Source organism: Gobio gobio (assembly GCF_949357685.1).
Source record: "Gobio gobio genome assembly, chromosome: 4".
Classification (NCBI taxonomy): Eukaryota; Metazoa; Chordata; class Actinopteri; order Cypriniformes; family Gobionidae; genus Gobio; species Gobio gobio.
The window spans coordinates 40,200,263-40,217,566 of record NC_137100.1 but is presented as its reverse complement, the minus strand read 5'-3'; the positions used below and the strand labels follow the sequence as shown (position 1 = coordinate 40,217,566).

General features: G+C 37.2%; 2 protein-coding genes across 3 annotated transcripts; both read right to left on the bottom strand.

Annotated features, from left to right (window-relative positions):
• Positions 1–3,513: 3,513 nt before the first annotated feature.
• hspb15 (heat shock protein, alpha-crystallin-related, b15) lies at positions 3,514–4,481 on the bottom strand (the record flags this gene model as incomplete). Its single annotated transcript, XM_079814430.1, has 3 exons — positions 3,514–3,670; positions 3,899–3,962; positions 4,118–4,481. 3 exons carry the CDS (start codon positions 4,479–4,481, stop codon positions 3,514–3,516), a joined length of 585 nt encoding a protein of 194 aa, XP_079670556.1.
• A 568-nt stretch (positions 4,482–5,049) lies between these two features.
• Positions 5,050–16,948, bottom strand: dab2 (DAB adaptor protein 2). 2 transcript variants are annotated; one of them, XM_079814741.1, is made up of 15 exons: positions 16,570–16,748; positions 13,316–13,563; positions 13,086–13,225; positions 12,180–12,278; positions 11,944–12,075; positions 11,660–11,743; positions 11,313–11,339; positions 11,182–11,232; positions 11,000–11,062; positions 9,990–10,622; positions 7,108–7,240; positions 6,183–6,824; positions 5,879–6,090; positions 5,651–5,743; positions 5,054–5,475 (listed from the first exon to the last, which is right to left on the bottom strand). In XM_079814741.1, exons 2-14 carry the CDS (start codon positions 13,443–13,445, stop codon positions 5,669–5,671), a joined length of 2,421 nt encoding a protein of 806 aa, XP_079670867.1. In that variant the 5' UTR covers positions 13,446–13,563; positions 16,570–16,748; the 3' UTR covers positions 5,054–5,475; positions 5,651–5,668. The 2 variants fall into 2 exon arrangements, with proteins under 2 accessions (XP_079670868.1, XP_079670867.1); XM_079814742.1 differs by lacking the exon at positions 9,990–10,622 and having other exon boundaries at positions 5,050–5,475; positions 16,570–16,948.
• Between the last annotated feature and the right edge of the window lie 356 nt (positions 16,949–17,304).

The following is a 17,304-nucleotide window of genomic DNA, read 5'->3' as shown; positions in this document are numbered from 1 at the left end:
TGTTCTGCTAGCCAAGCAGAAGTTAAATATGGCTAGAAATGGGAGTCAAAGAATTAATCAGGTGAAACACTTGGCACTGACAATCATTCTGAAGATGGAAATAACTGTACTGCTTATTATTTTTTCCAGAACGAAAATACTACATTTTCTCTCTTTTTGTTTTGTCTTAGAGAAAGTGAAGTTTAGATATAATAGTTTTGTTTGATACATCAATTGCATTGATATAACTAATTAGTTATGATGACATTCAACACTACCTTGAAGATGCATGCAATGTCAACAGATATATTATGATACATCAGTGACTCTGAAACCAAGATTGGATTAGTCACACATGGATTAGTTCTTATTTAATGTACCTGTTAATGTCAAGGAGAAATGTGTTGAACTGCTTGGCTTTGTCATCACTATGCAGCTGCAGCAGCATCATACTGGATAATGGATTTTTCAATCTCTTCAAGATAAGTATTTGTAATTAGAAAAGTAAAATGTCATCATAGAAAAAAGGTATCGGCATTTTATGTTCAGGACTAGTCTCAATATTAATTCTGCTGTTCTAAATGAGAGAGAGATGACTGTGCTATGGCAATTGGTTGTTTTTGTTACCTGGAGAAAATGTTGGAAAATGTTTCATGTTCAAACAACAGAAGCCTCTGTCAAACTGGAAGCATGTTACAATCATCAGTGTAACAATTTTAAACTGCATTGTATTCAACAGTGGCCCCAAAAACATTTTGAGTTAGGCCACTTGTAAGTCACTTGTACATCAATTGTATTGCATTAGAAACAATTTAAAACCAAGTGGCATCTGCAAACAAATAATGCTAGACCATTTCTCAGAACAAACTTTAATTTTCTGAGGCTTTTTTTTTGTTTTTTTTGTTTTTTGCAATGACTTAACCAAATGGTCTCGAGGTTATTGGTTCAAGTTCACACAGGTGTCTTTTACAGACAAACGACAGGTGAAGTTCATCACATTACCTATTCCACTAACATTTGACAATTGTCTAGTGTACAAATACCTAACTCTGAACAGCATATCTATTTGTTTAATCATGTTAAACCATTTTGTGAAATGTTTAGCTTAATATGTTTGAGCAATATTTTTTGGTTGATATTTTGTTATATAATGGGAAAATACATCAAGTTTGTCTAAAGTGTCAACAATCATATTAGACATTAACAATATTGCATTATCACCTTGACCTGGAGCATATTTTTTTACTTTTTATTGCCTCGTTCCCTCCAAAACAGACATCAACACTAGCATAACATTTGCCTGATTTTTTTACAGCAGGGCAAATGAGTGTAGCACTGAGCCTGCACATTCTTGGCATGCATGGCTTTTAGTAGGTTAGGGTGGTAGGACGTGAGTAAAAGAGATACAAGCAGAGATAGACAATCAAATTAAAAGGCAACCAAAAAGAAAGTTTTACAGCATTAAATTGCTCATGCTGTAAAGGAAACCTGTATTAATTACGCCCCATGGTGATCATGAAAAATGATTTAATTGCAATTATTTGAATTTCTGCCCTGAAACCATCAGCCTAATCATACTTTATATAATGTTGTGATTTTAACAATCTTTGGAAAGAACAAGAATCATTTTTCAAGACCAACACTCAAGATCTTTTTTTATTTATTTTCTTAACATACTTAAGATGTATACTAGCTTCTTCAATATCAGAAAATGCTAAATGTGAATAACAGATGTATTTCTGAGCAAAACTGTTCCTTTATGTTTACACATTGTAATGTTCTGCACGTAACACTAAAATGTGAAGATGTTGACAAATGAAACATTTATTGAGCCATAAATCTTCATTTGCTCATTACAGTGGAGAGTGGCCACTGTGGAGCTCGGTGACATTCTCACCATTTCAACACCCTCCTTCCTCCTGAATAGCTTAAGGCTTGTAATGTAATTGGAGATTCCCTGTGCTGTATTTTTGGCATGTCCACCATGTGTGCACTAAGTTAAATGATGGTGCCAAGTGGCAGTTCTACATGCTGCGGTATTATATGGTGTATATTTACAGGCTTAGTTCCAACCCTCAATTTAATCTGGCATGTACTAACAGCAGTTATCATAAGCATTTTAATAAGCTCAGACTATTTAATACAACAGGTGATTCATTCATTGGTCTTAATTGATTCATTAATACAAGAAATAAATAAATACTGTCAAGTTTTTAATAGCGGTTTACATACATCATTTATTGTAACATATATTGACATTTGATTGTGTAAAATCTCTATGCGCACACACACTGATCCCTAGACAACTTGTAGGAACGACTTGGAGGAAGTTGTTTGTGCCCTAAGCAACAAATTACATTCTGCCAGATATGAATAGAGATAAATGATGTGTGTTCTATGCACACTTGCACACTATATCAAGGTCAGAGTTTTATACAAGCTAATGAACATTGAAGTCTTCAGTTGACTCCTTGGATTCATTTCTTAAGTCAGAATCAGGAAATGCAGGAAAACTCATCATATGATAAACGCTAGATGACCACGTAACCAACGGAGCTCTTCTGAAGATTTATAGCGGGTAGACGCTCAATTGTCTGTCAGCAACATGCATCTTGCTATTTTATTGATGCTGAATTGGCACTTCTTCATTCTATAAGTAACTTCCTCTGGGCAACTCTTGTTAGAGATATATATTTGAATCACACAAAATATAATAGAACAAAGTACTGACCATTTGGAAACATGTTGCTGTTTTTACCATGCATTGTAACTGAGACATGTCATTGAATTACTGCCCCTGGCCAATGTGATGAAAGCTGTGGAACACATCCAAAAATAGTCAAGGTACAACTGTTGAAGTAAGGAGAAACCTGCCTCCATACTTTTGGTCACCTCCAAGAAGGAAACCAAAGGAGGAAGGCTTTGGGTTTCATAACGGTCATGAAGTTCACTTCACAGAATCTGGTGTGAGCTGTCTGACTTTAAATACCAGCACCATCTATAGGATGTGACACGAAGCTCTGCTCGGTACATGATGCTGAGATTAATTATTTGCTAACTAACTAATTGTTGATTAGAGATCACAATTACAGTGTCTTCTTGTTTAATATAACTTACATGATTGTATTGTTTTACTGTTTACACATTTAGTACAGTCTCTCAAGATCAAACGGATTGTCCTGGCATTATATGACACCAACCCCAGTGTGAAACCCTTTAGCCTGAAAAAGAGTGAACTGATCTGAACGCTCTTTTGTCTGTCAGTACTTACTGGTTACACAGGATTTATCATCTTATAAGAATTCTAATACATAGAAAGCACAGATTATGCATTACAAACTGGTCTGAGAATTTAAACCAAAGTAACTGCAGAGCTTATCATTTAGCACATCACTGTCTGCACAGTAATGTTTATAATTTGGTAATGGTTCAAAATATGATAAATATTCTCTAGCAACACTAGCATTTACAAGGTTAGCCATCAAAAACAAAAGGTTAGGAAAACACATTCATTACTTTTAAGATATTGGGTTACTACTTTGCAGGCAACGGTTTGTCCATAATGTGAATAGGGATGACAATCTCTCCAGGGAGACTGGTATTAGAGCCAGGTAATGGAACCTCAACTGAGAGAATACCATCTGGAGACAGCATGGAGTTGATCAGTTTTAGGTCTAAGTCAGCAGGAAGCCTAATGAATTACACAAGAAAAATTAAACCAGCCATGAGTAATGATGGAGTAACACCTTACATTATGTACAGCTGTAACTATGTGATAAAAAAAAACAGCATAATTTCCGGCTAGGTTCAGTTTGGAGAAATAGCTTTGGCTCTTGTGTTATTCTTTTCATTTTAAAATACAGTAGTAGTTAATAGGAGAACACAAATTAACAACAAAATAAAACAAAAGCTCCCATACTTGTATTTTCTTGTAAAGCTTCTTGAGATCAATCTGTGATTATCCTGCCTTTCTTCGTGATTACCTATGAGTGAAAACAGTTATTAAACAACATGCCATTGCCATCCGAATGAAATGTGATTTGTAGTATGTGATGTCATTGTAAATGCAGTTTTTATTAACAGAAGTATGCATTGCATTATAAATAGACCAAAGCCCGACATATCAAGGTCATCATACCGGTTATCTCCAAATATCCCTCCTTGGTTTTGATGCTGATCTCCTCTGAAGAAAATGGACTGACATCTAGACAGACTTTCCAGTTTTGCGGTCCTTTCATTTGTTCACACACAGATTCCGAATCCCGTCCTTCAGGTCCAATACATGATTTAGGAGGAATCTCCATGCACAAAGAGCTGAAGAGAGGTAAACGCATAGATCCTGGCCAGGTCGATGTCCCTAATCTTTTCCTGGCTGAATCTATCCAGCTAACCTCATCAGGCTCAAGGAAGCAAGGGAGGTCAGTGTTTTGGTTGAAAAGGTTTTGTGTTCTCTCCTGAAGAGGTTCCCAGCAACCATTTCGGTGAAACAAAGGACGAGGCATCTTTAAACTTAATTTCAAAACACTTTGTTTTGAATATCTGATTCTGATATAGCAACAGTAAATCTGATTTGCAGACTTGCGAAAAGCTACCACGCACTTCTTTTATACCGTTCTTGTCGATTAAACCTTCATCCCAAATTATCCAGTTATCCAGTCCCAAAAGTCAACAAAGAGGCTTGGCAAATCTTTCACCCAAATGTTACAATCTGACATACACAGAATGATGCCATCCTATCTGTATTAATAGAACTGAAGGGATAATGGCAAATTCTTGGCGCATGACAACGGGCACACTGGCAATAGTGTGGTTTCATTTATGGCCTCTGTAGTCCGGTCACATCTTGGTGCTCTTTCTTTTACCATGGTAACGAACTTTGTTGTACAACAGCATGTACATACTTTATCAAAGCTCTAAAGAATTCCTTAGTCAAGTCAGTAAACAACATTTAAAGTCAGATATACGAAAGATGCATTAACATTGATAATTGCTCAGATTGTACTACCTGGGGCTAAAATATTACTCAAGCGTTTTAACACAGAAAAAAACAACAACAAAAAAAACAAAGCCAGATATCCATTCACTTTCTTTAATGACAAATCATTAGGATTAAGCAGATTTACGTCATCATAAATGCTCAGGATAATTGCATAGAGAAAAATCATTTACACAAACATGATTATCTTTTATTCGCTCTTCTTTTCTATTACGCTCTACAAAAGAACCCTAACTTCAACTACTTCACTGTGCATCTTTTTTCATGAGTGACTTGGGATTGAAATGGGTTGATCTGAATGGACAGAAAGAGAAGGGCTGATCTGTAATCAGTTAGAAAGGCACAGAAAGTGAGGCTACAAAAGCTATACAGTGGAAATGTGAACAATACAAGAAAGGGGTTTAGGAGCACATTGCTTTTCATTGTAGTAGAATGCTGATAGCAACTCTACAGTGCATGTGTGGTTCTCTGGCCCAGCAGCACTGGACCAGTGGAGTGTACTGAAATAAATAGAGGAACAGGAAATTAAATATTAATAATAGTAATATTACAGTGCATTTATGTTAATAAAACCAAGCCTATGCATTAACATAAATCACATTTCTTAGAGATTTCAAATAGCATGTTATGTAGAGGTCAACATGAAGTAATATTTCAATATGTATAGTTATGTACCAGCAGTGCTTAAGTTTCTCAGGCAAAAGGATTTCCCCCAAATGGGTCTCCAAAAGCATCTGCGTGGGAAGCAGTCTGAGCGGCTGGAGTGCTCTGTGATAAAAATTAAAAAAGACAAATAAATAAAATTCAGTAATTCAAAACAGCAACACATTTTCAATCCCAAAAACAGTGTCGTTTCTTAACATGACACTTTTAGAATTAAAAAAAAATTAATAATACACATACTGTATTCATAGGTGGTGCTCCAAAAGGGTTAGTTCCAAAAGTGTCATCAAAAAGGTTTGAGCTTGCTGCAGGACTCTGGTTTAAGAGTGCAGGGACTAGATTAGGAGAGAAGGCAGCATCCAAAAGCCCTGCGGCTGGGACCGGGATCAGACCTGCTCCCTGAGGTACTGCAACAGTCGCAAGGGACTGCTGAGGAGCAAGTTTGGAAGTCCCTGGACACAAAATGGGGAACTGTAATGATCAATCAAAATCGCTATGCTGCATGTCTTAAATCATAAGTTACAGGTGATAAATAAATGTGTACCATTTGAGTTAACTGAGATTTGGTTTATGTCAAAGTCATCGTGATCTGCCACCTCCTGAACCAGGCCAACCTTACTGGAAAAGTACTGGTCAAATGAGCCATTGGTGTTTGGACCAGGTTCTTGTTCTGCTTTCTGGGGCTTAATCATCTGGAAATTTTTGAACATGTCTTTTCCGGTCTTCTTCTCCCTCTCCCCAAGGGGGTCCAAAGCTGTAAAGGCACTTTTGGCCACTGGAGGTTCTTCTTTCACCGGAGGACGGGGTGGTGGGCGAGGAGGAACCAATGCACCCTGCTGCATACCCATCATAGCATTAGGAGGCATTATGGGAGCAAAATGGTTTGGTTGGAAAGGACTGGCTACAGGACTGGCTGTGGGCCAGGCCCCAACAGGTGCTGTGGATCCCAGTTGACCCCAGGCTTGTGTGACAGCTGGTGAACCAAAAGGCAAAGCTCCTTGCTGCCCCCATGCAGGTGCAGGCAGGCCCCCAAATGCAGATGGTTGAGGAAAAGGTTTTGGTTGTCCTGGAAGCGTTACTTGAGGAACACCGCCCTGAGGAGGAAACATCGGCGGCATTTGACCCCATGGAGATGGAGCTGTCCCAGGAGTTTGAGTTACAGAAGTAGGGCCCAGAGACAATGAACCTATTAAAAATAATAATTTATATAATATATATATATATATATATATATATATATATATATATATATATATATAACTTGGGTTAATTAACTTGGGTTTTCAAATAGGAGTCAGCAGACCCCAGAGGGTGCTAGAAGAGAAAATAGATTCTTACAATACATGTACTGTATATTAATTCACACTATAAAAGGCAGATTTAGTAAAAAAATAAACTCTTCATAATATGAAACTTAGTCATATTAATTAGTTTTCCCCCCTCACACAGAATAAAAGCAAGCATTATACCAAGAGCATTGATAGTGGAGGAAGGTGTGGTGTTGAATAAGTCCGCTGGAATGGAGGAGTTCTGATTTGAGGGTTGAGACTCCTGGGTTGGTGGAGCAAAGAGATCAGCTCCAAACATGTCATTTCCAGGTGACTGTGGAGGAACAAATGTTGTTTAAAATCATGTTTAGTACTCTGCACTTAAGCAAAATTTCAGTACCAAATGACATTAAACTTTTTTTTTTTTAAAGAGAGTGAGATAGATAGTATAAAATAATGCTGCCACTGAGAACATTTTTAAATAAAATGATGTCATTTGGAAAGACAAAAAAAAACCTAAACAACAAAAAAGGCAGTTAAGTTAGATCTACAGTATATCTGTACAAAGCATGCAGTTAGACATAGTATTTGTTTCAGGGATTGTCATGACTTTGTTGTATACATCCACAATTATATATATATATATATTTTTTTTTATTTTTTTTTTTTTTTAAGCTTTGAAATTAACCATTTTATATGGATTCATCCAGCTTCTACAGTGGAGTAGAGAAAGGAGACCATGCAGCCGATTAACATAAAACTTGGTATCAGCAAAAAGTATATAAAAATACATTTAAGACACACAGTACACAGACAATGCCATGTCCCTCAACACAAATTATTAAAGTGACAGTTTCCATCCAACTTTCCAATGTGACAAATTACCCTTTAAAAAAAAAAAAAAGAAAAAAAACCATCACCCAAAAATATATCCAACTATCGTGAGACAGACGGTTCTATGAGACAGATTACAAGGACTTTCTTTAAATCAATAATTTAACCATCCATTCGTTCTCAAGCCTCAATGCATTTAGACAATGGCCCTCATTTATCAATCTTGCGTAGAAACGGGCGTATATGTTGGCGTAAGATTATGCTTACACTCCTCTCACCGCCTGATTTATGAAGCTGTGCGCACCTCTGAAATCCAGGCGTACGCAAAACCTGCCCTTGATAAATGCCGTGCTGAAAACGATCGTCATTAGAATAACACGCCCCTATATATTCAAGTCTCATGCCTCCCCCACGCCCTCATTTTACGCCATGGACACTCGGAAGACGGCAATGAAGCGAAACTTCTCTGACGTGGAGATCGAGACCATCACCAGGGAAGTGGAAAATTTTTTATTTTTTTATTTGGGAGTTTAAAGAGTGGGATTAAAGGCGCCCACAAAAAGGTGTACGGTGGAAATCCAGTTTAAATAGCTTTTTGGATGAGAAATTACCTATCACAATTAATTATTTTACAGCACGTGTTTTGAAATAATATGCATTTAATTTCGTATCACATCACATGTATTCGGGTGTACAATAGTGATGATGATGTGATGTGGAGTACCATTCATTCACATTAATATAATTGCATGACAATTTGTTAGATTCTTATTATTATTATGATTTGTATTAGCCTATTAATGACGCTTATTGTTATTTAGAAGAAGAATTTCGTTATTATTATTATTTATTTTATTATTATTTAAAAGAAGAAGAATGTCATTTTTATTATTTTGTCAGTCTGAATTATGTTCAGTTCCAGTCCGTGCGCAGCTAACCGGGCCTAACCAACGTCAGGTAAAGCGCACAGGCTCGCAACTGGAGGAATACATATCAAATGCTTTGGTAAAGTCACACAAATTAAACATTGAAGTCCATGTTGCACAAAAATAAACACTTAAGTTTATAATTACTTCCCTATTCGCACGGGATGTGGGGAGCTCTGGTGATTTGTAATAATTGCAGAGAATGTCTGTGATCTTAATCCCGTGCAAATCGGCCATGTCTGTAATATGTAAAGTAAAAATTCCCCCGCAAATGACCTACCATATTTCGCCGAACACCGAGGTCCTGTGATAGGCCTAATATTAGTCCTGTGCGAATCGGCATCTATTTGGCCGGGATTAGGCGGATCGTATACAATTTTTGCAAGGTTTTTGTGTCCTGTGCGCATTTCTATCTTTATCTTTCACGAAGAATGGAGCTAGGCTGCATATAATGCGCACCGTTATGACTTCCCGTGCGGCCGCGCGGATTATAGACTACTACTTTCACTTTAGAATGAGCACAATTTGGGAGTAGCCTAATTGCTTGAATGGTGTGTTTAATATTATTCTTAATGAAAAACACAAAAACAGAACAGTACAATGACAACTCGCTTAAATGGGCACTTTTACATTAGCTTTGAAACTGAATCTTCCGTCGTATATTGTTATTATACGAAATTATTTGTATTACTAAAACAATCAAAATGATATCGATACGACTGTTTATAATTTCATACAGCTACGAAAAAACATTTTCAAGTAACATCATATCCGGGAGATAAGTCAGTAAATTCGAGTAAAATTTATCTCGTGCGAATGCGCCACGCAAAATTCAGATGTGGGGAAGTAATTTCTAAATAAATCACACGAGGTCCCCAGATAATACTTATCCCGTGCGAATAGGGCTTTATTTGTTGTTGTTGTTGTTACAGTGGGTCATAATATAGCATATCTTTGTCAGTGCGTTTTGTGGTGTTAGGAATTGTTTTTCTGTGCATTTTCGCACTAACTCAAAACGTGCGTACACCACCTCCTGAGCTGGTGTAGGATTTGAGCGTGCGGTACGCCAACGTCCATATTGATAAATCTCAAAGTCACCGTGGTTTTGGGTGTACGCCAGGTGTACGCTGGAAAAATGGTGTACGCAAGATTGATAAATGAGGGCCAATGTGAACATCTGGATATGGTTTAAATAATTAAATATTTATTAAATTAATGACGTTTATGCCATACAGCACTGTCCTTATAGTCTCTCTCATCCATTGTAAGTGAAGTAATACAGACTGAGAACTCCGTAAGGAGTTGCTCTTGCCACATGTTCACCTTCCCTCTCCTCTGCATGTATCCAGACTTTGAACTTTGGGGTGGGGGGCAAAGGACCATCAAGCCTCCATTTTGAACAGAAGGTGGCGGAATGGTTTGAAACAATGCCACTGATTTACTTGATCCATTACACAAGAGAGGTGTTTGGAGGACAGGAGGACCTGATTTGGATAACCCGTTTAAGATAGGTGGGTTGTTCAATGAGGTACACAAAAAAGGATTCTGGCTAAAGAGGGAATTGCGGTCACCATTCAGAGTGCTTAAGGGAAGCTGCTTTACTTGTGCATTTGGACTTTCATGAGACAACTGGGTACTGGACAGTCCATTAAACGGCTGACTGTTTGAGGAGTCTTTATTCAGGCTTTGCTGCAAGTCTGGCTCATTCAAGAGGAAACTAGAAAGATCTGACTTGTTATTGGAAGAGAACATGGAATCTGATTGATCATTCAATGGAGAAAAGGGATCATCGCTGAAGGGATCGGAACTAGAAGTTGGGAAAAGATCTGATGTGAATGAAACGGGTTTGTCAGATTTATGGCAGAGAGGAGATGGGTAGCAGATGAAAGGATTTTCTTGATTCACTTGAATGTCATCAATCACAACAGCAAAGTCAAGCAGCAGAACACTGTCAGGCTGGTTTTAGAAGAAAAAGAAAAAAAGATGAGGTGAGGTAGATTCTGTGATACATACTTAAAGAAAACAGTAAGGTAGTTATAGCATCATATAAAACCACCAGTAATTGTGAGTGCACTTCTCCCATTTTTTGAGTTTGGGTGCCATCTACTGGCCAGTGGGATTTTACCAAAAGCAATATTAGCAGTGAAAGAGTATTTGAGTTGGTCTTGAAAAACAGCCAATGCAAATGCTTGAGACCCTTAAATGAGAGGTCCGATGGATGACTTTGGTAGTTTTTAACAGAAGATACTGGCAAAGTCCGGGTATGTTTCTAAAAGAAAATTAATAAACCGCTTAAGATTCACACCCAAAGATGTATACTGTAGGATCATTACCGTAGGTGAGTGAATGTCAGGTGGAGTAGACATATTGCCAAACAGGTCCATCTGCTCTACAGTCTGATAATTAAAAAAAATGGCATCTGTTATTTTCTGAGGATTCCAAGGTCCATTTGGAGTAGATTATTTAGTCTAATCTGTATGAAATTGCCATTTTGTACAAAGTTGCAAGCACTCACTTTTACAGCATTTTCTTGGCCATCCAGGGTGAGTAAAGAATCACCACCATTCTGATGACCGAACATGAAGACAGATGAAAGGTTACATTAAAATACAACTGAAATATTTCCCAAAAATGGGTTATACCCACCTCAGTCACAGTGCCATTTCCTTCACCCTGCAAAGTAGTAAAGGTTTTAGTAAATAAAATGAATATAACATAGGAAAAAGGGTTCAAAATATTTATGAAAACGTGAAAATCAAAGTGACAAAGAAAAACAATTATCAATTATTGAGAGCGGTTATTATGTTTGGAAAAAAGTCTTGAGTACTACAAAATAGCTTCGCTTACTAACAAAGACAAATATCTAGATAAGCCTACAATCTTCCTGCATGAAATATGTAGTACCAAATGTATCCCTAAATCTCAGACAACAGTAATTTAAGGGACTAATCTAAATAAATGCTTTTGGTTTAAAGTATTACGATGATATACACCTTCTGTGCAGCCTCCTGCTCCTTCTTCTTCATATTGAAGATTAGTTGAAACAGATCCTTCAAATCAATGACCAGAGGCTCAGCCTGTAAGAGAGGAATTGACAACAAGAGTACATGAGTGCTCTGCTTACACTTTGAATGACATATTCCATCCACATTTTAAAATATATATTTTTAATTGCGTCATACACACACACTATTATATATATATTATATTATATTTATGCAAGATTTGATTTACATCACAAGATATCTTTTTATTTTTTTTATGAACAAACTGAGACCTGCTGAGCTGTCTTAACAGCAAAAAACTGATGCTGCCCCTCTGCTCCGCAAACATATCCAAAGGCCCGGTTATCAGTGACATCACGAGCAATGAAAGAGATCTTATTCACCACATGTTCATGTTCAATCACCTGAGAGAGAAATTTAAATCATGATATGACAGAGCATGCTATTAAGTCAATACAGATTTTTATGACATGACAAGGGCAATAATCAATTCCACAAAACTACTTACCCCAGTTTTCTCATCTACAATTTTGATTCCTGTTAGAGAGATGTTCACCCATATTCTTTGCTTGTGCTTGCCTTGAGAACGGCCAGCTATTGCCATGCCCTGTACACAAACAAAAGCGGAGTACAGCTCCTTCCAACAATAACTGTACCACAGTTTATAATAATGTAGGACTGAGCAAATATGGGTAGAACTTTTAACTTTTGAAATCCTTTTCAAAGTATACAAGTGAATTAAAAGTGGCACAATGGCCTTCATCACAGTATGCTAATGCCAGTCTATTGCAAGGGATTCATCAATATGCTGATTGAGGACTGTTGGGACACTCCATGCACATGATGGTTCTGTCAGGGGAGACAGAGTCATTTACACCTCAATGACATCTCTGTACCATTTGCGTCACAGGACACGTGCTTTCCACTACATACTATTTTTCTACTAGTCTGTTCTAACATGTAACCACATGTTGTGTTTGGTCTCATCTGACAGTTTATAAACTGATCGGTGGTGAACTCAGAGATATTAAAAGTATCCTAATGTACAATCTAGGTACTATTGCTTAAACATGCATTGAGGAGAATATGTAAATGTACTTCTGCCACTCTTGATCACCACCCATTTGCCATAACTTTTGGTTTCCCAGTTTTGGTGTTGGTATTCCACTCATGTTTAACAATGCTTTGCTCAGGGTATAAGAAGGAAAGGTAACGGTCGATCTTCGAGAAAGACTTTAACCCTGCCACTTCCACATACACACGGTGACTGGTGCGTAACCTCATACTACAAGAATGGCTTTTATGGCCTCTTCTGCTCTGAGATGAATTATATTGTTCCAGCGAAGTCTTCTGAACCATTAAAAATATACACCATATAAAGCAAAACAGAAATAAAGCCATCTTGAATATGCACCTTTAGTTTCATCATGGAATCCTGACACATTTTATCCCCTCTTGCTTCTGGGACATCATCCACGCCAATAAGCTTGGCTTTATATCTCACTCCATCACCCTGAAACCGGGCCAGCAGGAACTCATCTGTCTTCTCTGGGACTGTGGAGGAACAGGACAAGCTCATTACTTAAAGAAAGAAAAAAGTTTTTTTTTTTGTTTTTTTTTTAAAGATACAAGGCCAGACTGTACTTTTTCTCTTTTCCCTCCAGAATGAAGTTCTGGTCACGGGTGCAGTGGGTGTTATGGCAGTTGGCTCAGTGGTTGATGCTGGTTCTGCTGGTACCACAGTAACGGGCTCGGCATCAGGTGGTTGCAACATGACGGGTGCTTCAGGAGAATGAAAGCAAAAAAGGGGACAAAACCAAGCGGCAAAAAAAAAAAACAAGGGGACAGATGCAGGTAGGATATTCAGCAAGCACACATTCTCAGCACTGCGCCTGGAGAGAGAAAAAAAAGAAAGATAAATAAAGGAAATAAATAGTTGTGAACTTTGAAACGTGACCAGTATCGATCTCTTTTATTCATGACGTTCAGTCACAGGAACAAGTATTAATATGCATAACCAGTTTTTCATATTTAACAACAAGCAACTCATTCGTTTTAATTCAGAAGGCATCACATACACATTCAAAAACGTAAAACTCTGCCAACAAATTTAACTTGGGCCATAGATTCTGTTAGTGACAGAAAGGCAGAGGAAGGAGAGGAAACGACAGAAGCAAAAAAAGCACTTCCTGCTTAGTAAGCAGGGGGGGGGGGGGTGCAAAATAAGTTTTCCATCCCTGAAATACAGGATTTATAGGAAAATGCCATTAAGGAAACAAAATCTTCCAAAATAATCCCTCATTTCATGTCTATGCCTAATCTCCACATTTGAACTCAAATACCTAAACCCCCTGATTTAAACATTAGGACCAATAAAGTACTTTCAAAACCAAAATGTGTAACCTTTAGAAATAAAATGATGCAAAATAGATCAAGCATGAAGTAATCATCATGAACTAATTTCAGAGACTAAAGGAAAGGCTGTTCATCTCAACCATAAGATCCAGAGACATAACACTCATACAAGATGGATAAACATCTGCACAGATATTAATCAGTTAAACTGAACGAGACACCGTTTCAATTTAGGAAAGAAAATCATTTCAAATGGTCTGAAAGACATACCTTATGAGCAGCAAATAAAGTTTAGCTGTGTCTTTCTCAGCAGAAAGAGAAAAGAGCAACAGAGCAAAGGTGGGCAGATCAAAGGTTGAGCAATTAAAACCTGTTAATCCTTTTCCAGCAGCTCATCATCCCTAAAAACACATATCCAATCCCATGATTCTCAAGATTACCCAAATGTTCGCATCACGGTGCTGGTTTTAGGACAGAATTACTTTTCCAGGTTTACATTGGCGAATAAAATCTGTCTGATGTACTCTGGATTATCTGTTCCTTATCTTACATAAATTTGTTGTGACCAATATTTAGACGCAAGCTTACGAGTTTACATAATCATAATGCAGCAGGAGCCTAAAGCAGTGACAAGGATGACAAAATGGAGCTGAAAATATATCAGTAATGGCCATCATGAAAGCATTAAAGTTTTATAATTAACCCAAAGTTCTATTAGGTCATATGACCATGAGCAGCAGGTACAGTCTCTTTTAAACTATGAGAATATTACTTAGAGATGATATACACATTTATTATTATTATATTATATTATATTAATTATATTATATATTATATTATATTATATACACACACACTATAAATGAGAATGCAGAAGAAAAAACATTTCCATTTCAAGAGGAATATGACAACCCAATTGGTAGAAGAGTAAATGTTTTATGACAGTCAACAGCTGACAGAGGCAAAGATGAATGGTTTATCAGCGGAGTTGATTATCAAGAGCGGAAAACAGTAGCAGAATAGCTGTAAGATTATTCTCATTATGGCCTAGTTTCCAGGGTCATAGTGTAAGATAGCCTGTAATGCAGAAACCATAAAAAAAGCGTGATAAGCGAAATGAAGATTCTTGTGCAACACAATCATGAGTGTTTTCTGCTTTACAAGCACCCAAGCAGGTAATCTGCATGCGGTTTCACAAAAAAGCACATAAAATGTTGATAACGGGTTTTGTGCTGTGAAATGCAGGAATGGAAGTTACAGCTTTAAACATGGGTTATGAAGGGCAATGGAATTCTGCCCCCCTCTCATAATCATACCAATCAGAATACACAAACAACAATCAATTCAACAATCTAATATCTGACATTATTACAGCTGATCAGAAAAGGAATCTGGGCCTAGATAAAAACATAATCAAAGCATACTATAAACAATATTAAACAGAACTTTCGTCTGCCTGCCAATTCATAGATTTTGCCTAATCTCTCAATTGAAGTCAGAAATGTCACAAATCAAAAGAATTTGCACAGTTTCCCATCTGAAAGCCCAGATGCTTCAGGAATTCTAGAACATGATAGCCTGAATGACCGAGAATATTCACAGACACAAATCTTATGACCATCTACACATTAACCCAAATGAGCCAGGTAAGACAAGATTGAGGACCACACAAGCTCAGAAAGTATTTTATTTCCTTTCTTTTTTTCTTATAGAATATGCCCCCTGAATATGGAGAACTTCTAAGGTCCATATGTCTGATCTTCTGTTCCAAAAAACAAACAAACACCTCTCAGTGAAATGCCTAAATATAATTTATACTCGGATGAGGACCGGTCTCATGGCCCTGGCTGTTCAGTAACTTAAATGGACCCAAAAGTCACAACAGTTAAGTTTCATTAAAACAGAGGATTCAGCAACAGTTGAGGGTGTTCATAAACAGGCACAATTCCACCTCAGCAGTATTACAAGCATGCAAGTTACACATTAGCCTTGCAAACAGGTCCATTACATTAATAACAGCAGATAAGCACGGAATTTAAAATAAAACGAATTAGAAGAGAGAGAGAGAAAAAAAGGAAACGGGAGAAGCAAATGACACCTATGAACTTGGGAAGGCAATTTTTACTTTTTGATTAGATTTTTCCTGGTGCTGACTTTCTGTAATCAAAGTCCAGATTTTTCACCCCTTGAAAAACGTAGTAGCTCTAGTAGGATACAGTACAATCATTTTTTTTTAAATAACTGAATAGTTTACATAGTAGACTACTAAAACTTAGCACATAATTTCAGTATTTTCTTTTTTAATTCACTTGTTAAAAGTATAAAAAGCTAACGCTAACTGAAATGGCACGTGGTGAAATTCAAAACCACCTATATCAAACTCCTGTAACCATGTTTAAGTTAAATTAAACTTTTCATTGAAACTTTTCTTTTATAATGCCATCAAGTCAAATACCGACACATGTCGGACTGACAGTCAACTTCAACATCAAAACGCCACAGGTAATACTTGAGGATGACGCGCAATAGCCTCCGTAACTTACCGCAATTATGCATTCTTGAACTCCACACCTGAAAAACTGATAACAAACTCAAAAAATAGATAGTGTTGATGAGCGTGAAACCCAAACCACTCTTACTCCAGACAGGCGGTCCTCCTCCTCAAACTGCTCGCTCGCTAACGAGTGCCAAACTGGCGGAGACTTGAGCGCCTCCCACAGGTACCGCGCACCTTATCCTGGCCTTTATAACCAATACACTGATTGATTAACCTTGAATTGAACACAAATACTTTTAGCAAAAATCATCACTTGATGATTATAATGCATAGGCCTACATATATCATGGACATTTTTGTTTTTCTTTTTTAAACCATGGAACATTCTTAAGCTCTCAGTTCATCCTTCCTTCCTATCCTTTCTCTCTGCTGCTGACATTGCTGACATAATTGTGACCCCGCCTGTCATTTTTTTGTGATTCACTGTTTTCTACGTAAAAACATCCTACATAATGTAAAGAACATTCTGTGAACATATAACCTTGATATCTTTCATATTTAGAGTAAGACCATGTCAAAGATGTGCTGAATTTCAGGCTCAGAAAATCCTGTTTTTGAGAAATTCCAAATTTAAAAACAAGCTTATTTTTTAAAACTGCAAGAAATGTGAAACATAATTTTCCTGACTATGTGCCATACTACATTAAAGCTGAGATACTCCCATTTTAGTGATATATGACACATTTATGGGAAAAGTCTTAAAGTTTTGTAAAACAAGTCT